We start from the raw sequence: 21,077 nt of genomic DNA on the forward strand, positions 1-21,077 counted from the left end.
TCCCTCATTTCGATTGAGCGTGTGGCGTGTTTTTTGTATCTCCAGTGATTCCAGATACAGCTGCGATTGCAGGTTTCTTTCTTGGCCGATAACTCTCATGCGATCCCAGTCAATCTTGTGGCCCATTGAATCTGTGTGCTCAGCAAGGGCATTACGAAACTGTACGTTTCTGTGCGACATCTTTCTGATGCTGCCTCAGTCTCTTTTTGAAGTTGCTCGATTCACCGATGTATGCGTAATTGCAATCTGCACAGAGTATCTTTTAGAATACGCCGGGAAACGATTCTCTCGGAAGCCTGTCCTTACCGCCAACAAGCGGCTATCTCACATCTTTTTTTAGTGCTGTGGAATGCCACCTGTCCAATTCAGTCCGACCGGCTAATCCCCGACCAAGAAAGCGCGCTGCCATACCCTAGGCTCCAGGGATAAGCGAAGCCTTGTTTCGCATTCTGCGCAGTTATGACGTTAAGGTGGCGCACATGCCCGTGTGTAAGCTGAGGCAAGCACTCATTGGCGGCAAGGACAGCCTTTTGAAAGAATCGTTTCCCGGTTTTGAATGCCCTTGCCCAGCACATGGATGCAATGGGCCACAAGATTGACTGGGATCGCTCGAGAGTTATTGGCCAAGAAAGAAACCTGAAATCGCAGCTGTATCTGGAATTACTAGAGATACAAAAAACACGTCACATGCTCAATTGAAATGAAGGAACCCTTACCTCGTCAAACACGTGCTGCTTACGTCACATTCTGAAGCATACATAAGCTTCCGTGAACTTTTAATTTAATAATTAATATTTGGGGTCTTACGTGCCAAAAACCACTTTCTGATTATGAGGCACGCCGTAGTGGAGGACTCCGGAAATTTTGACCACCTGGGGTTCTTTAACGTGCGCCTAAATCTAAGCACACGGGTGTTTTCGCATTTCGCCCCCATCGAAATGCGGCCGCCGTGGCCGGGATTCGATCCCGCAACCTCGTGCTCGGCAGCCCAACACCATAGCCACTGAGCAACCACGGCGGGTAGTCCGTGAAACTTTCCTTCATCCCATTGTGAACAAGGCTTCTGTAGGGAAGCCGAAACGTCTTGTAGATTTATTCCTTTTTTTTAGTACTTCTTTTGGTCGGTGTCCGTCGTTTTATTGCTTGAGGTTTTATGTAGCAATTCATTTTTTTGTTATGCTGAACAGGAGTGCACGCATTCACGCTATTTTGTCGGTAAGCATACAAGAGTTATATAAGGCAGTTCACTCGTACTTTTATTTGGAACACATATAACCTTCGTATATATACAGGGTGTCCCAGCTAACTTGGGCCAAGATTTTGAAAAACCATATGCGTTCTTCAGAACAGAAATCGCGTGGATGTTGTTAGTGTTTATCTAAACTTACAGTACCATATTTAGCTCGTATTTTTTTAGTAATTAGCCAAAATAAATTAATTAAATCTAATATCACTTGAAACGTTCCAAGCAACAATAGGAAAGTTGCAGAGCCTCACAAATATTGTCCAAACCAGGTATTTCCAACGGGATAGACTTAGCATGGGCATTTTCATTCGGGAAAAACGAAAGCCCGCAGAGTTTTAAAAATACCACGTGACAGCGCGCTCTGTGTGCCTGAATGCACCGCAATTACAGCACTCTCATGGGTGATCTGTAAAAACATTGCCAGCGCCGCGCCTTCCCGTCACTTACGAGAAAGGGCTTCAACCTTTGCTCGGCTCTGACATTACCGGCAGCGGCTGGCGACGGCACTCCGAAAGAGCACTTCATCAGCAGCCGCTCGCACGTGTCGCCGAAGGACGTGCCGTCATCAGCCATTTATTCTGATATGACGAGAAGAGCAATTTTTTTTTCCAGCATTCAAGTCAATGTGGAATAGAAAAAATACACACAAAACATGCATCATACGTCCAGAACCTGTGCAAGAGAGAGCATCATTTGTTACAATGCCGCTTTTCTTCCAAGCTGTGCCAGCGGCTAGATGCATGTGAGCTCGGCTGTCTATTACTGTCGTGCCGCACAACCATTTCCAAGAATTTGCTTGCAAAGCCTAAACGTACTCAAACGAGCAGAAGGCGAACATGGTCTTAGCCTTGGGCGTGGCACAGGGCTACAAGAGGAAAGCTGCCAAGGTATACCGAAAATGGCGATGTGGGGGAAGACCTAGCCCGAACACAATTATGAAGAGTTACTTGATGCTGAAAGAAACAGGTAGCTTCTAGAACACGCGGCACACAAAGGGGACCATCAGTGAAGAGGCTGAAGGAGACATTTTGGCTTTCATGACTGCAAACCCTCATTCCAGCATGCGTGATGCGAGTGGTGAGGTCGGCATTTCAAAGTATTCAGTTCAATAGTGCTTAGGAAGGGTTAAATGCATCCGTACAACCTCCAACTGCATCAAAAGCTGCAAGAAAGACTTTCAATGGCGGCTTGACTTCTCAAATTGGATCCTTGTGAACAGTGACGAAATACTGGATTTTGTTGACAAAGTACTCTGGACAGATGAGACAACCTTCTCCAGAAATTCTCAAGTCAACATCCAAAATGCACATTACTGGAGCGATAAGAATCCGCATTGGGTGGCGCAGACCAGACACCAGTACCAATGGTCATTCAGGGTGTGGTGCAGTACCTCTGACGGAAGAATAATTGGCCCCATTTTTTTTGACCACATGCTCACTGCTCAGCGGTACGTGAATGACATCTTGGAAGGCCCAGTCGATGATTTTCACTGTGATCTTCCTCTTGCGTTTCAAAGCGAACTTGGTATCAGCATGATGGTGCACTAGCTCACAGCAGCAGCCTTGCCCAAGCCTGGCTTGTGGGTCGGGCAGCATGGACCAGTGGCATGGCCTGCAAGGTCACCGGACTTGACACCTCTTGACTTCTTCTTGTGGGGACATATGAAAGACTGAGTGTACCACAAACCTACAACTACACCAGAAGCACTAAAGGCAGAGATTGCCGAGGCCTGCAGCGAGATACCATCTTGCATCATCAAAAAAGCTACATCGGACATGCTGAAAAGGTGCCAATACTGCATTAAGGCAGAGGGCAACTTGTTTGAACACATTCTTTAGACAGCCTCACAGCGAATAAATCTCTACAACCGTTATCCATGAAAAGAGCCATCTGTGTGAAACTTTTGTACGATGAGGAAAAGGCATGTAAGTAATATGAAATTACAAATTCTCTGCCGACAAGGAATGGACAGGAAGCTAAAAAGCAACCTTCCGTGTCAGTTTACAATTCTTCCTTTTGTGACAACCAGCGTAATTCCCACAACATTGTCAAGCTTGTTATAATGCGTGTTTGCTTGTTGGGGTCTTGCTCCCAAATTCAGACTCCTGAGCTCGTCATTTTTTTCCCAGATTATCGCCACAGGAACGGGAACCACGCTGTATTTCAACTGCCGCCTGAACACACGGGCGTTGGAACTCAGAACCAAGCACAACGCGAAGCTCTATCGTGGGTAGCACGAAAGCCACGAAGCCAGCAATGTTTTTTACAAAGCACAGTTGAGAGGGCTGTAATCATGGTGCATTCAGGCACACAGAGCCCGCTGTCACGTGGTATTCTTTAAAACTCTGTGGGCTTTCATTTTTCCCAAATAAAAACGGCCACACTAAGTCTATCTGATTGGAAGTGCCTGGGTTGGGCAATATTTGTGGAGCTCCACAGCTTTCCTATTAATACCTGAATGTTTCATGCTATATTTAAAAAGCTAATTTATCTCGGCTAATTACTCAAAAAAAGACCAGCAATAAAATGGTAGTGTAAGTTTAGATAAACGATAACAACATCCACACAATTTCTGTTCTGAAGAACGCATAGGTTTTTCAAAATCTTGGTCCAAGTTAGCTGGGACACCCTGTGTGTGTGTGTGTGTGTGCGTGCATGCGTGTGCGTGCGTGCAGCGTGTGCGTGCACGCGCGCCGTCATCAAGATATTGGCCGAGCCATACCAAACCTGTGAGGGTAGGCAAATAAAGCTTTAAGACTGCCCGATGAAACATGGACAAGACAGACACAACTTTATTGAAGAAGGTTTACTTTTTTCCCTAATTCAACCCGCAATTAACTTCTAATCATAGGTAGCACAAACCAAACTGAAATGTGATGGCTATTGCACAGCATTACATTGTACATAGCTACAGAAAAGCATCAGGCCATCTTACGTACTAATAGGAGCATTTTTTACAGCTAAATATTCTAACCAATGCGTAAGCATGCATACGATTTCCTTGTTCCGAAAGTTCTTATATGGTTTTGTTAAGTGATCCTTTTGACAGTGGTATTTGATTCTGCTAAGCAGGCTGATTTTGTTCTGTGGGTACCGCTTTTGCCTCATTTGGCCTCGTTTTCTTTTTTAAGGAGTGCACATGTTATTCAAGAAACCAGAAGAAATGTACACAACACTCTTTGGACCGACAGCTTAAAAGCTAGTAGCCAGTTCAATATAAACTACGAATGCAGGTTATGGGTAAAGGATAAAACACAAAGCAACATTCAGATACAATGTCTTTGCATGTCACTATAAGCACCTCTTAAAAACACACCAGAACAAATTTTAACGACAGCCATGAGTTCATACATTGTGCATTTAAATGTACAGTACTCCAGCACCACAAAACATGTGACATGAAAATGTCAAAAATTTACAGACATCTTGCAGTAACAAGAAATTTCAGCATTATTTGGTTAGATAATATAATTTACAATTGGGTTTAACATCACTAGCTACTTTTACTTGTATTGGCAGCTCATTCCAAGCTTTGCAAGTTAACAGCAAACTGTCATTAACCACTCACCATACAGGTCGTTACATTCTAGTAAGTTGAAATTGCATTACACTCTTGCCTAGTGTTACGGTTTAGAAAAGAGAAAACACTTGCTGGTAATAAAGAACATATTCCTAGGGATGGGAAGTGCAACCCGGACAAAGGACAAAAGGAAGTGTTAGCAGCGTGTTTAATGAGACTGGTTGGTTCATCTTTAGAATAAAAACAGGAACAGCGCAACAAAGGACGAGCGAGTAAAGAGCACAGGACAGAGCGCTGACTAGCAACCAAATGCTTTATTTGCAGAAGCAGCATATAAAGACATTGAATGTGACATAAAGAACAGAAAATGAAGAATAAGAACGATAAGCGTCAGCCAAGAAGATAATCCAATTCTTTTGTTGAGAGCTTGAGGGACGCAGAACTGACGCACGCATCGCCACTTTTGGACGACGCCTGCGTCCCTGAAGACCTACAGCAGTACCTCAAATAACCCAATGGATGCAAGGAACGCGAAAAGGCAGCCTCTGTTGTTTCCTCACTCAGGGACAAGGGCCTGAAACTGCTCCTTTAGGACAAGGAAGGTGGCTTCGTACTCGCCCTTGCAGCGACCTACCATCTCAAGGCTGAACAAGACCTGAGCAGCCACTTCAAGGAGTCAAGTGAAGTCAAGCCAGCAAAGGTGAAGGCCGAAGCAGCCAAACAGTGCGAATCGTCGGGTCTAACCAAGCTGGCATCCTCTGTGAGGACTTCAAAGGGTGCAACTTTGACTGTGTTCTTCTTGGCAAAAACACATAAAGTGGAAATCCCTTTTCATGTGATTGTGTCGGAGCGGGCACCTGGCAGCGACTCCTAGGTGCTTTCCTTCAAAAATGCCTGGGAAATTTGGAAGTGGACGACCCTTTCCTCATCCAGGAGCCACATGAAGTGTCTACTTTCTTGCAAACTGAGTACCCACCGGACTGCCGCGCGTTTTTCCGTTCATGTAAAAGACTTGTACTATTCGTTACCAAGTAGCCTGATTTTAGAGGAAGTTGGTGATTGCATCGATAAGCATGGGGTAGTTAGGTTTCAAAATGCCAGTGGAACGAGGGTCGGCAGCTTCATGGAAATTCTCACCTACTACCTAAAATCCACATTCATTTGTCATGACAATAAGCTTTTAATTCGAAAGCAGGGAGTGTGTACAGGCTCGTGTTTGGCACCCATACTTAGCGACATTTTGTTGGCATGCTATGACTGGGGCTTACTCACTCGCCTACAGCTGATGACCGTAAGAGTATTTTGCTTTGTTGATGATTTTTTAGTATTTTATCCAGTTGACCCTTGTGACACGAAGTTAACCTCCAAGACAATTATTGACGCCTCCAGTGAGATAATGAAGGATTTCACATTAGCAACAGATGAGCCCACTAATGACCGTTTAAGGTTTTTAGACATCTAAATTGTTTTTAATCCTCATCCTGTGCGCTGGAGCTACTCGCCTCGCTCAAAGATAGGGCTTCTCCCATTTTCGTCTGCACACTCCAAACTCGTAAAACGAGGCATCGCTAATGCATGTTTGCGAGCTGCTCTGAAGCGCTCGTGTGAGCACTGTTGAACAGAGCTTTTCAGTGCAAGTCAACAGACTAACATCAGTAGGCTACCCGACCAGCATGTTGTGCAGTGTTGCTGGTGGCCTTGTAAAAGAGTTAAAGAATGCCGGAAAACAAACTATGCAGTCACCACCTTCAAGATCTAGGCTTGCCGTCATTCCTTATGTACACCGTGTATCCCATAACATTAACAAAATTGTGGCCAAGGCAGGAGTGAGGGTGGTGTGCAATGCCCCTAATAAGCTGAGCAGATTGTACAAAATAGTCAACAGGGAGGATACTGTCGTGCGCAATAGCTGCTATAAGAATCATGTTCGTGGCCTTATTGACTGTACAACGCAGGTCTATAAAATCCCACTTGATTGTAAACATTGCTATATAGGGCAAATAGAGAGGTGCATTAATGGTCGCTTGCATGAGCATGCTGCTTCTCTAAAAGGAAACCCATACAGTCATCTGGCTGCCCACTGTAACACGTGTGGTTGCACCCCGATTAAGAAGTGCAAAATAATTGGCAGATACAGTGAAAAGTGTGCGCACGAAATCTTTCAGGCATTTTGAATATTCAAAAGTGGCAACGCATGCATCAGTTCTGCGTCCCTCACGCTCTCAACAAAAGAACTGGACGATTATCTTCTTGGCTGACGCTTATCCTTCTTATTCTTCTTTTTCTGTTCTTTATGTCACATTCAATGTCTTTATATGCTGCTTCTGCAAATGAAGCATTTGGTTGCTAGTCGGCGCTCTGTCCTGTGCTCTTTACTCGCTCATCCTGTGTTGCACTATTCCTGTTTTTATTCTAAAAGGAAGTGCACAATATGAGCGCAGACTAACAACTGGTTTATTTTTTCAAACAAATGATTAAATACAGAGAATGTGATCATGTAATGAAGCGACGCTTACAAGTGATGAAAGGGTGTCAGCCTATTTTGCCATTCAAAAAGTTTCTTTATCATGCAGAGAGATAGAAGTCTGGCTGACGCATGGGCCTGAGTTGACATGCATAAGTAGGCTTCCACAATCTCGCATTGATTTGATTTCCATTTTTATACAATATTTCATTTTTTTATAAAAGGAAGACAACGAGAGTGCCGTCGATACCACGAGTTGTCTAGGACAAGCCAACCTTCAATGGAATTCCTCTGGAGCAATGTCCAGCGCAACCCACCTCCCAAGGAAAAGAAACCGAAGCCCACGACCAAAGTGCTGAATCTGACCGATATTGGCATTCCAGATAAGTACATAAACATTCTTGAATTAGGCCCGAAGTTATGCCTAGAACTGGGCCTAGACCCAGTCAATAACATAGCCACCGTTAGATTAGTGTTCATTAATGTAGAAGAATATGAAATATTCAGGTGCATTTCTAAGTGTGTTGATGTGTTAGTCAAATCTCAAGGAAACCAGAATGGCTGAGTGCAAAAGATTCAAACCCTTGTACAATTTTTAAGAGAAAACGAAGGAAAAGTATTGACCACTGATAAAGAGGGGCACTTCATCCTCCTAACAGAAGGGCAGTTTTCCGAGAAAGCCTCAACCACTTTAACAAAAAATTTTTAGAAGGCATACGTTGAACCTGAGAAAGTCAAAGATCAAGCAAAGAAATTGTTGCTGGAATTCAACCTGGAGCGTCTATCTAGTACAGTGAACAAAAGTCAGGGGTTGAACCTTGAGGTTTTCTTTACGATAAAAATGCATAAACCTGAGCAACCTTTGCGCACAATTGTGTCCGAGAGAAACACTTCGCAACACGTAGTCTCCGGTTTTATTCAGAAAAACTTAACAGGGCTCCAGGTAGAAGACCCATTCAAAGTAAAAACTCAGAAGAGCTCATTAGGTTTTTACAAGAAGTGCATCCAGCATGCACAGCCTTCAGCATTGATGTCACAGATTTACTTTATTCCCTTCCGAGAAATCCACTGATGAAGACAAAGATTGCATTATTGATAATGATGAGCTTAAGTTTAGGAATGAGAGTGCCATTTCTCAAACTCTTGGTTTTTTATTTAAATTCCACGTTTGTTATCTGGGATAATGAAGTTATGATTCAGAAGCAGGGGTCTGCATTGGCTCTCAGGTCACACCAATTCTTAGCAAGATCTTCCTCGACAGTGCTGACTGGGCACTCGAGAGTGTCTTGGCAGGAACAATGATTAAAGTGCTTTAGTTGACGACTACTTGGTAGTTATCCGCTCTCAAACAAGTTCCAAAGATATTGGCATTATTCTCACAGCCTTTGATAAAGAAGGAATGAATTTACTCTTGAACTGCCAACTGATAATGAAATTAAGTTTTTGGATTTATAGTTAAGATTAACAGCACGACATATTTGTTGGCAATATAACCCCAGGTCAAACAAACCAATTTTAAACTATGCATTGGCACACTCAAAACTAGCGAAAAGACGCGTCGCTGTGATGTGTTTAAGTTCCGCACTTAGAAAGCCATGCCACCATCTCACCAATCTGAGCTTTTCGCAACAGCTTAATCATCTAGAGAAGGCTAGTTTTCCAAAAGCTATTGTCGTATCAATATGTGAAGGGCTAGTGAAGAAAATAAAAAAGGAGGAAGCACCCCAGAAACAGACTGAAGCGGTAAAAAATTTTGCAGTCGTCTCTTATGTACATCAGACGGGGCATGGGTTAAAAAGGACAGCCATGAAATATGGTGTTCAAGTCGTCTTTTTAGCTAAAAACTCTTTAAACAAGATCTGCAATCGCGTCAATAGACCTAAACAGGCGTCCAAGGCAATGTGTGCGGCGTCAAACACACGGGGCAGCTCGTGGCATGCTCGGTGGGAGTGGTCTACGTTATTCCATTTTCGTGCGGCAGAAAGTACCTTGGGCAGACAGGATGCTGCCTTAACATTCACCTTAGGGAGCACCAAGGTGCAATTAGAAATGCAACAGGCTCGAATCTGGCTGCGCATTGTCGAAATTGCCCATACAAACCTTTGTTTGAAAAAAACGCAATATTAAATAAAAATGGAAAACAAATCATTCACGAGATCGTGGAAGCCTACTTCATGCATGTCAACTCAGGCGCATGCGTCAGCCAGACTTTTGTCTCTCTGCATGATAAAGAAACCGAGTTTTTGGATGGCAAGATACGCTGACACCCTTTCACCACTTGTAAGCATCACTTCATCACATGATCACATTCTCTGTATTGCGGCCGAGGACTTACAGGGTCGCCATTTGTCGGAAGTGCCTCCCTTGCGTAGAATGAAGGATCACGCGGCGTGCTCCTCACAGGTTTCGCTTATGGCACTCAACAAAAACACCACGCGGCAGCCCTCCTGGACATTTCTGTAAGTACTCGCAAAACGAGGGAAGTCTTTTACTGTCGAAATAATAATCTAGGGCAAACTGAAAGCGGAGAATCGTTTACAGATGCTATCTCTTTACCGAATACGTACCGTGAACGCCACTGGACACGGTCACCGTGATGGAGTCTCCCGAACCGACTTCTTGCGTGAAAGGTAGGCAAACGCGGATAGAGCCTAACATAAGCGAATAGAGCCTAACAGAATGAAGCCTCAATGCAGCGATCGCAAGGGTTTGCAGCGACTGACTGTGTGTCTGCATGCATGTCTGCGCACAATGTTTCGCTTTCGCTGGGAGCACATTTTCACACCGTGCCATTTTAGGCCACAGGATATGAGCATTTGACAGTACACAAGCAACCATTCTTGCATGGATGCTATCACAACTGTTGAAAAATAATTTCGTTATAGAGACTTCGACGCCTACGGCGGCTGTGATGTGCCGTCGCGACGATTCAATCTTTTTTTTTTTTTCCCTTCTAAATTTTTGGACATTTCAACATTATTTCTCAAGTTGTGTTGCACTGTACGTTTATTGCTCTTCTCAGTGTGCGATTTTTCACTGCTTCTTTTTCGTAATCCAGTGCATTAATTCATAACACAAACTTGACTATATGCCATGCCTTTCTTTAATGTGCTTCTTACCACTCCCTTTCCCTTCCAGTGAACTTGCCAGTATCTAGCATCAACAAGTTCATACACCAAACCGTCATGACATTAGCTAGGCAGCGGGCCTGGGCGAGCGTCTCAGTGCACATTTTCTGCTACTCACCGAACATCCCAGTCTCTGCACCGTAGCAGAAATCTTCCTTGCATCTGTGCTTGCTGCATACCCGAGTTGTAGCCGATGGCCGTATGCCGGTTCTAAATTTCGCAAGCCAAGCTTCATGCAGCTTCTTGTCCTGTGGCTACGTGTGAATAAGGCTGACACCTGGCTCCATTGCGTATGTCCGGCACTGCGGCACCAAGCAGTAGCCTGCCATGCTGCATGCATCCAAAGGCGGCAGCCACTATCTATTATAGCACTTTGAAATGTTGTCAAGCAGACACCCAAAGCGGGAATGCCTCACCACTTAATCAGAACCGCAGCGCAGGTGGGGCTTTAAACTTTCGTTTTCAGCTCGCTTCAGCGCTTCCAAAGCAGCCGATGTGGCCGCTGTGTCTACGTGATCCCTTATGCCACGTCACACTGACGGTGGCGCCAGCTTTTCCAGTGGTGGAGCTAGCCCCCAATATTTAATCACTTGTTTGAAAAAATAATGTGCACTTCCTTTTGTCCTTCGTCCGGGTTGCGCTACCCACCCTTAGGAATATGTTCAGTCCCCAACTTGCCCAGCTTGCTGTGTTAATTCGGTAATAAAGAATTAGTTTCAATAATGTTTATCGTGATGCAGATCTTGCGATTTCATCGTCACAAAGGATAGGATACCAAGCTCTTCAAAGAGGTTTGCAGGCAGGAGCTTATTCTGATGTAGCAGCTTCTAGCTCCACGTGCACTTGGTCTAACGGTGACAGTTGCTTGTAAGGATTGTTTCTTGTTTTTTTCTTTGTACCACTGGTTTATTTGGTACAATTCTCTTGATGGTTTTATATGGGCCAGGGTGTTTCACTCATATTTTGCTCTCATGCCATGCCTGGCGCCAGCACTTGTCATTGGCACATGAGCTGCATTTAGCTTTGCCTTTTGATTAGAGCATGCAGCTGAATATCGTAAACTTCTTTTGATAGCTGCATCCTATAAATGGTATGCTTCAATAAAGTCGGCATCCTGTATGCCCATCCGAAAGCAGCCGTGAGTTGCTCAGCAGCAGAATGCCATCCTAACAAAAAAAAAAAAAGTGGGGTACACAAGCAGCAGCTGAAAGACATTGTTTCAGATCACTTTTTCAGTGTCTTCACTGCTGCTCATTTTGCCTGCTACTTGTCTCAATTCTGCTGTCCTTTCACCTGCCTGGCAAGGGCCAGAGAGCAGCAAGCTAAACTTTTTTTGCAAAAACTTGATGCGACGCTCGTAGCCCGAATTCTTTGAAAATTCAGGAGAGGTATGGAATGCCACAGCAAATGAGTGTCTCCACACTGAGCAAACAAAGAAGCTCTCGATGCTGTGAACATCATATGCAGAAAAGATTAATGCACACACCAATTCAGCAGCAAGACAGTGGCTCTGCCTGCTTCTGCTGCACATCCTTCCCACAAATCCCGGCATTACATAACCTAAAGGTGTAGTCAAGCACTTGCCAGAATACCATCTGGTCGGGTAAAGACTGCTAGAGTTGTGACTTGGGCTAGTTGGTTCATGGTGAAAAAGTAGGGGGACCGCAAAATTGATGGAAAACAAGATGACACAATGCCATTTTAGTCCTTTCTTTGTCTTGTGTTCCATCAATTTTGCGCTGTCCCCCTACTTTCACAGGTAACGCCATTCTTAGAAATCAAGCAGATTCGCAATGGAAGCACCCGCCGCTGTGGCTTAGTGGCTATGGTGTTGTGCTGCTAAGCATGAGGTCGAGGAAACAAATCCCGGCCGTAGTGGCCAAATTTTGATGGGGGCAAAATGCAAAAATGGCTGTGTCCCATGCATTGGGGGCAGGTTAAATATCCCCAGGTGGTCAAAATTATTCCAGAGTACCCACCTAGAACATGCCTCATAATCAAATTGTACTTTGGGCACGTAAAACCCCAGAATTCACTTCGCAATGAAAGCAGCAGAAGGTTCTTAACTCAGCACAGGGTGCACAAGACTCAGGTTCCCAACAGATGTGGTCAATGTGTTCCTTTCTGGTTTAAGCGACTGCTAAAATGAAGCATTTGAGGTTATAAATTAAAGGTTAAACATTATGTGCATTGTTTACCTATCTTTTGGGCATGCTCTTCTATGCCACTGTTGCATTGTTTGAAGACGTCTGCAGAAATTTCTATTTCCAGCAAGGTACACATGCTTGAATGTAAACCTCTCCAGGAGAACTTACACACAGGAGCGAATCCTTCACATTCATCAGGTCACTCATGCTTACAGGTGAAATCCCATGTGTCCTAAATATATAAGTCCTCAAACACAGCAGTCAGTGCATGTGCCTTGGCCTGCTTTTCTTTTCATCGGAGGATTTATCGGCCTTTCCAGTACGAGCATCCAAGAACACACCTCTCCACATAATCCAGGCGCCCAAGCAATCATTGTCGATGATTAAGAAGGGCTCCTCGCTTTGATAGCTTCCACTCTCAGATTTGCAGTTGAGACCAAAACCAATGCTGCTGTACACAAAGCCTACCTGTAAAATGTGCCATAGAAGAAAAAGGCCCAATGTTGTATGTAGCAGCATTGTGCGAAGACGTCACATGGGCCAGGATAACACAAAACTATTCTAATCTCTCTTTATTCCAAATCAACCCTCCGCGACAGGTCAAAATGGCTCGGGCACAGCCTGCATGCTTGCATTTCCTTTCTTGAAAATTCTGCACTACTATCCCACAGAAGAAAGCTATATCACAATGATAATGCGGATGCTGTTCGTGAATTACCAGGCGTGAATTACCAGGCGTGAAGTGGAATTACCAGGCGTGAAGTGCTAAAGAAGGGAAAGGCATGCCTTTCTTTCTTGGAATATGTAGGAAATGACCGCAATAAAAACATCCATAAAATGTTTTTCTGGATAGTTACTTGGAAGAGGACGTCCATACATAAACATCTTCATTTTTCAATGTTTCAGCTGGTCTCACGCCCACGACCGATTCCCTTATGCAGGCAGGACCTTGGACAAAATGCTGGAAAATACAGATGTTTTCATATGTACGTCCTCTCTCGACAGACCCGCCGTGGTTGCTCAGTGGCTATGGTGTTGGGCTCCTGAGCACGAGGTAGCGGGATCGAATCCCGGCCATGGGGGCCGCATTTCGATGGGGGCGAAATGCGAAAACACCCGTGCACTTAAATTTAGGTGCACGTTAAAGAACCCCAGGTGGTCGAAATTTCCGGAGTCCTCCACTACGGCGTGCCTCCTAATCAGAAAGTGGTTTTGGCACGTAAAACCCCATAATTTAATTTAATTCTCTCGACAAACACACACACATACAGTAAAACCTCGTTAAACCGTACCCGCCTAAACAGTAGTTTCGTTTTACAAGTAGTAAAGTCAAATTGCCGACTCAGCAGCCATGGAAAATAATGTGCTTTGTATCTGCATAACTCATACCAGCTTATTGCGTAGGTATCGGTTAACACATAGTGTTTCCACTTTTCGTCGTGCAAACACAGCGGTGCGTCATCTCGATCGAGCGGCCCGGCAGAACAACAAGCCTCAGAGATCAGAATGGCCTCCAAGTGCCCTGTGCGCTTGCGCATAAAGCCACATCAACATCAACATCATTTTGGCACCATGTTAGAGCGCATTGTGGCATCGAGCAAAGAAGGACTTGCGTCATGCCGAAACTCGAATAAAAAAGACGCCGAGTGCTTAGCATAGAAGAAAAAATCGACATCGTTCGTGCTATCGAACATGACACGAAGAAGTCGGCACTGGCACGCGACAAGGATCTACTGTTGGCTACGGTGTGTGGCATTTAGAATGCGAAGAAGTTGCTAGGCAGTGCTGCTGCGACCGCGAAGAGATGTCGGGTACGAGGTTCGACTTTTGGCCATCGTTGCCTCTGTTGTTGCCGAAGTGTCAACCAGCGACAGTGACAAGGACGACACAGAAAGCGACAGCACGGACGATTCAGGCCCAACAGCGGCAGAAGCTGCACGTTACATCAGCCTCATGAATGCAATCGCCGCGACGAGAACAGCACCCGGCAATGAAAAATGCGCCTCGCGACTTCTGCAGCGCTACCACCCACGTGCATGGAGAACATGCTACAACTACAAGGAATCTGCCATGCGAGTGCTTGGCAAGAAGAGGGGGCTGGCTGAAAAGCTGCCTCGCAGCTTCAGTAATACCGGTGAACACTTTTGATCCCGATCAAGCCCAATCAAGATCAAGCCCGATTCGGATCGCAAGTCTCGACTGCGATTGGCTGCCTTGTGCATCTTGCGCAAATGAGCCAATCATGACTGAGCCGACTACCAGCCGCTGTCATCACTGCTAGGCCACGGCGGCATCTAACGAAAATAACACTTTTGTCACGCGAAGTGAATAAATACTGCATGTTTTTTTTCCCCCTTTCATCGCACTCTCTCCGAGTTCTGTTTTTGAAAGGTATGTGGGCGATCTCATGCTATTTAGTACATACTTTTTCCGAGCTCCGGCCAACTACGGTTTAAGGTTTCACTGTGTATATATAAATATATATATACCGTATTTACCCAAATCTAACATGCACTTTTTTTCTGATAAAATGGGTCAAAAAATTATGTGCACGTTAGAATCGAGTACGCACTAAATCTGCGCTACCATATCGCCATCGGCATTTCAAAATCACTGCCTCGTACACACTTCAAGCCTAGCTGCTATAGCTTCCTCCATGTGCTGCAGTACGTGTGCTTAGGCAACGCTTCTTTTGGCTTAATTTAGTGCACTGTCCGTCCTCCCGTTTTCTGCGGTTGCTCTATCAGCATGGAAGTGCTGACTGCAAGGACATGCCGAGTTCATCACGATGCCACAATTAAAAGGGAAGCGATCACGTGTGCGGAGATGGACGGAAATTGGGCCACATCACGGGTGTTCAGAGTTCCCGAAATGTGTGTGGGACTGGTGTAAACAGGAGAGGCGTTCTACACCGTCGGCTGCTACGTACGGCGTGGCTGTGCAGCCCCTATCTTGAAAGCGATCTGCAACGGAGACAAGAGTGTAGGCATCTAGGGGCACCCCGCTGTGTTCTCGTCGCTTAGTTCGTATTGAAGCAAGAGGCCACACAAACGTCAATTTCCTCGCTCCAGCGTATTGATAGTTTCCATGGTCATTGAGTGAGATGTGTTCAGGTTTGCTTTTGCACGCGTGACACTGTGTTGGTTAATTTTTAAGCGAATGTTTAAAAGTTTATGCGTGAGATAGAACTACTATCTTTATTTTTGTATAGCTGTTTACTAATTTGCTATCGTAATCGATGCATCACTTTTTGGAAGAAACTACAACTTTTTTTATTTATCGCAACTTTAGTGCATTGGGAGTAAATCTTTGCCTTTTCCAAATGAGAGAAAGTTGTATTTCTGTATGAAAGAATGAGGTGCGCGATACTGTAAAGGACTTTTTTTTGGTTGCGGAAGACGGGTGCACGTTATGATCAAGTAAATAGGTGTATATCTATGTAGTCAAAGCTCGATATAACAGATATAACAAATCACACAGGACCGCCGAAAATCGTTTGTTACTTTGAAATATCGTAATGAAAAACTTGCGGTTCTAAGCCAGTGGACAGACCTAGGAATGAAAATGACGTACCTTGGCAGTAGACACGTGTGCAGACAAGCATACTCTCAAATAAAAATGTTTCACTCACTTCAAAACTGCTTTATTTGAAGAAATCAGTGCTTTTCTTCTGGCACGTGCAGCACGCACGATCGATTAGGAATGCGTCTACATTTTCCACTTCGCACAATACCTCATCGGGTACGTCACTGCACCGAGCGATGAAAGTGCGGACTTTGTTAATGTGCACTAAAACATCAATGTTCGACACGATCTCATCCTCCGTGTTCGGTGACACACAGTTGTCTTCCTTCGGGTCGTCATCATCACTGGAGACGTCGCGAACGCAGTTAACAACCTCTTCGGTTGTCAGGTCGGCCGCCATTAGTGCTGCGCTGTCGCTCTACATGTAGTCATCAAAGGAATAGACAGCGGGCAGCAGTTCCACAACTTCAGTCCACAGGTCTCCTGGGTTGTTGTCAGTCGTCTTTAGATCATCTCCAAGTTGTACAGGCGCTTTGACAAGCCCTGCTTTTCGCCAGCAGTTCCTAATGGTGGACGCCTTCAAGTTCCACCAAGCTCCTGTGAGAATTTCCGCTGCCTGACAAATACTGAATGCAGTCAGCTGCTTTAGGCGGAGGTTGATAATCAACTGCTACACAAGGCGCTTACGAAATTCACACTACTTTCACACTCTTTATAATGAAATGTCCTGGTCTAGGAGTTGCAGCAAGGACATGTTTGGCAGCAGAAACTCCAAGTCAACGTGCGTCAAGCGAACATTCACAAACATGAGCAGAGCAGTTGTCGACAACCAGTAGAATTCTTCGATCATTCCTCCTCATTTGGTCGTCGAGTTTGATGAGCCACTCGAAAGAGTTCTCTGGTCATCCAGGGTTGTTTGTTGACGCGGTATCTGTATGGTAATGACATGACATTTTTCATGCAGCAAGGCTTCGCGTACTTGCTGATGACGAGCGGTCTTAATTTTTTTCGTGCCTGTTGCATTGCAGGAGAGCAGGACTGTCACGGGAAGATGCGACTACTTCCCTCCTCTGCACTGCTGCTCTTTGAAGTGCATCGTCCGGTCTGGCAGGAGCCGATAAAAACATGTGGTTTCATCCGCATTGAAAATATCTTCAGAGTACGATTCAACCACCTCTAGAAAACAATCATTGCACCAGGAATTCGCGCCTTCTCTGTAAGCAGCCTTTTCCTCGCCCGAGACTACCTGCCAAGTTATTCCATTCCTTTGGCGGAAACAAAAAAGCCAACTCTCACTGGCGTCGAACCCAGTTATTTCAAGTGCATCGGCAAATTCGCGGGCTTTTTCTCGGAGCATTGGGCCAGACGTGGGAACCTTTTGCAGTCTGGCATCTTTGAACCACGTGAGAATAGCGTGGTCTACATTTTGAAAGTTTCCCAGTCACAGCTGTTTTCTCGTAGGAGCGAGTTGCGATTCCCGGTGAAACTTGACAATCTTGCCTCGGCCTTTCAAAATGGTTGCGACGGTCGATGGGGCAATGCTACGCTGTCTGCACATGTTGATTTGCTTTTTCCCTGCATCGATTTCCTGCAATACGTCCAATTTGTTCTGCAGTGAAAACTGCTTTCGCTTCTTGGCACCGTCGCTAGCTGCATTTATCATTGGATCTCGCGCGAACATCGCCAAACCTTCACCGTGAAGTTCTTGGTGAAGTTTGTGGTGAAGCAGTTAGCACTCAACAAGGTGGTGATGATGATGATAGCTACTGCGACATGGCAATGATGATGGCTACTGCACTCGTGGTTTCTGTTTCACGCGAGAGTTGTGGCGCTGTTACTTTTAGACGAATTTCAAATACTGATGGTCCTCGGTTATAATGAGGAACAAAAAACTACGTGTGTCATTCTGAAATATGTGCTGTATTGAAATTCTTAGTTCTGAAATATTTTTACATTGAAAATATAGGCAATCTGGCAGGTATTTTTAAAATATTCATAAATTTGAGAAATTCGTTTGAGAAATTTCAGAAATGTGGGGTTCATAGTAACGAGGTTTGACTGTATATATTGTAATGTGGCTAAGAGAAGCAGATAGAAGAAGAGGAGGACGACGAGCTGAGTAGCAGACAAGGCAACATTTCGGTGGCGACATCGTGGTGACCTCTCATCCATCCCAGTCTTCATCTGTAAATAAACATCAATCATGCGTAACAGTTTTTGGTGGAAGGTGCCGGGTATCCCCGACCACCACACAACACGGACGCCACAGTTCTCCAACCTCCTGATCTGTGTCGAAGCAGCCGGGACACTGGATTGCCCCCATCACTTCCGGTGTTTGAGATGTCCCATACCGAAGGCAACACTCGCACTGAACCAGCGGCATCTTCAACCCAAACAATGGCTAGTCCATGGCAGCGCCAACACCTGGAAAAGCCTCGCACATTCGGAGGGAAACCCGGTGAGGACATCAAAGAATGGCTTAGCCACTACGAACGGGTGAGCAAGCACTATTGTTGGGACAGTGTAACGTGACTCTCAAACATAGTCTTCTTTCTGATGGACATGGCACTCGTGTGGTTCGATAACTACGAGGAAACTCTGACAACATGGGATTGTTTCACGTCCAAGATCAAGGAGCATTTCGGCGATTCTGTCGTAAAGAAGAAGCAGGCAGAGCAAATGCTCCTTCAAAGAGCTCAAGTTCCGGGCCTTACAACTGCAAGAGTATGACTTTGTAGTGAAATACAGAAGCGGCCGCCATCATGCTGATGCCGATTGTCTTTCCAGCTTACCAATGCCAATGGCAAATTCTGAAGACACTTTCGATGACTGTCTGGCCGCTATTGCACCTGAATTTCCAGATGCGACCGTCTTCCAGGAGGATCAACGCAACGACATCAGTCTAGAACCTCTCTTTATCATGCCCCTGAATCCGAAAGCCAGTGGTGGTTTTTCTATACATGACAACTTGTTGCATAAAACCAACCATTCTGCCAGTGGCACCCGTTTTCTTCGCCCTGAAGAGTCTCTGTAGTGCTGTGCTACATGTCATGTATGATGATCCAACATCAGGTCATCTTGGATTCGCCCGTATGCTACAATGTGTGCAAGAGCACTTTTACTGGCCTCACATGCGTCAAACAACAAAGCAATATGTGGCTAGTTGTGACCAATGCCAACAGCAGAAACGACCTTCAACTGCCCAACCAGGTCTTCTGCAGCTGTTGATTCCCCCTCACCCTTACGCACCTTTTGAGCCCGTCGGCGTGGACCTCCTGGGCCCACTCCAATGGTCATCGAATAACAATCGATGGATGATCATTTGTATAGACCATCTTACACGCTACACAGAGACCACAGCAGTACTGTCATCTACCGCTGTTTGCGTCGTAGCTTTTGTGTTGCATTATGTCGTCCTACGCCATGGCCCACCTCGCGTGATCATAAGTGATCGCGGTCGTCAATTCATGGCCGACACTGTTGAAGAGCTGCTTCGGCTATGTGGAACACAATTTCGTCACTCAACGCCGTACCATCCGCAAACCAACGATCTTGTTGAATGCACGAATCGAACCTTAACGAACATGCTATCCATGTATGTGTCTTCTAACCACAAGAACTGGGATGATGTGCTGCCATTCATAACATACACCTACAACACTGCAGAGCATGGGACAACCAATTACAGCCCATTCTATCTGCTTTATGCTCGATTGCCGCGAAGCTTCCTCGACACAATTCTGCAATTTTCTCTGGGCGCTGAGGATTCTGTCGCCAAGACACTTGGCCTCGCCGAGGAAGCCCACCGAATAGCACGCGTCCGCACATTGGCGTCGCAAAATCGCTTGAAGGATCAGTACGATAGTTCCCATCAAGCCATTTATTTTGAAAAACGTGTCCTAGTGCTGCTATGGACCCCACAACGCAAGCGTGGCTTGTGCAGCAAGCTCGTCACATTATGTGGGCCCGTTCATTGTTTAAGATCGCCTGAGCGACCTAACTTACGTGGTTGCACGGGTTTTATCTACAGACAGGCGTTCCAAGAACACCCAGCTTGTTCATGTTGCACGCCTTAAGCGCTACTACCCCGCCACAGAATAGTAACTCTCCCAGTGGACTTCGTCTATGAAAGGGGGATTGTAATGTGGCAAAGAGGAGTAGATAGAAGAAGAAGAGGACGACGAGCTGACTAGTAGACAAGGCAACATTTTGGTGGCGACATCGTGGCAACCTCTCATCCATCCCAGTCTTCATCTGTAAATAAACATAGATCATCTGTAACAATATATATATATATATATATATATATATATATATATATATATATATATATACACAGTATGTAAACCCCGTTAACTCGAAGCTATAAAAAACTGAAAAAATTTAGAGATAAGTGAAGTTTCGAGGTAAGCAAAATCACAAAAAATAGAAGCCCACTGGCTTCACCAGACTGCATAAAGCCTTTACAAAATGACGCCATTAGTATTCTCGGTCACATTAGTGTGCACCGGCACCTATGCCCAATGGCATTACTGGCACTGTGCCACGACAGCTGCTTGGCACAAAGCCAAGACGATTGATCCTAATACAATATTTGAAGCCAGTGATTCGACCATAACAGCTTCCAGACATGCAGAGAGCTGACGCTGCTACTTTCTGCATTGTAATGAGTTCCAGACAATATCACTTGGAAAACCAAAACTGAACCATGGAAGAGCACAATTGTCACACCTTTAGCACACCCACAAGTGATGCCATATCATAAGAACCCAATAAACAAAGACACCAAGGATAGCATAGGGGAAATTACTTGTACTTATTAATTGAATTAAAGAAATGATAAATTGATGAAAATAAAAGTGGATGAAAAACAACTGGCCGCAGGTGAGATACGAACCCACATCTTCACATTACGCATGCGATCCGCTTACCAATAGAGCTACTTGCGGCGCCATTTTCCAATCCACTTTCTGGGGTATTTATGTGTTACTACTAGAACTAACCTTGGGAGTGTTAACCAGCGCCACCAATCACAAATCTTGGTGGC

At 45.1% G+C, this 21,077-nt stretch overlaps 1 protein-coding gene across 10 annotated transcripts in view; it reads right to left on the minus strand.

Annotated features, from left to right (window-relative positions):
• Positions 1-21,077, minus strand: part of LOC135921906 (N-acetylneuraminate (7)9-O-acetyltransferase) — a 243,303-nt gene that overhangs the window by 91,223 nt on the left and 131,003 nt on the right. The window contains exon 9 of one of the 10 annotated variants that reach the window (XM_065456316.2): positions 20,036-20,284. The exons of the other annotated variants lie outside the window; for them this stretch is intronic. Coding sequence (XP_065312388.1) covers positions 20,051-20,284 — 234 coding nt within the window. The 3' untranslated portion in view covers positions 20,036-20,050. Of the gene's footprint in view, positions 1-20,035; positions 20,285-21,077 lie in introns of those variants that run through there. 10 annotated transcript variants of the gene reach the window in all.

This window comes from Dermacentor albipictus, chromosome 1 (genome assembly GCF_038994185.2).
Source record: "Dermacentor albipictus isolate Rhodes 1998 colony chromosome 1, USDA_Dalb.pri_finalv2, whole genome shotgun sequence".
Taxonomy (NCBI): domain Eukaryota; kingdom Metazoa; phylum Arthropoda; class Arachnida; order Ixodida; family Ixodidae; genus Dermacentor; species Dermacentor albipictus.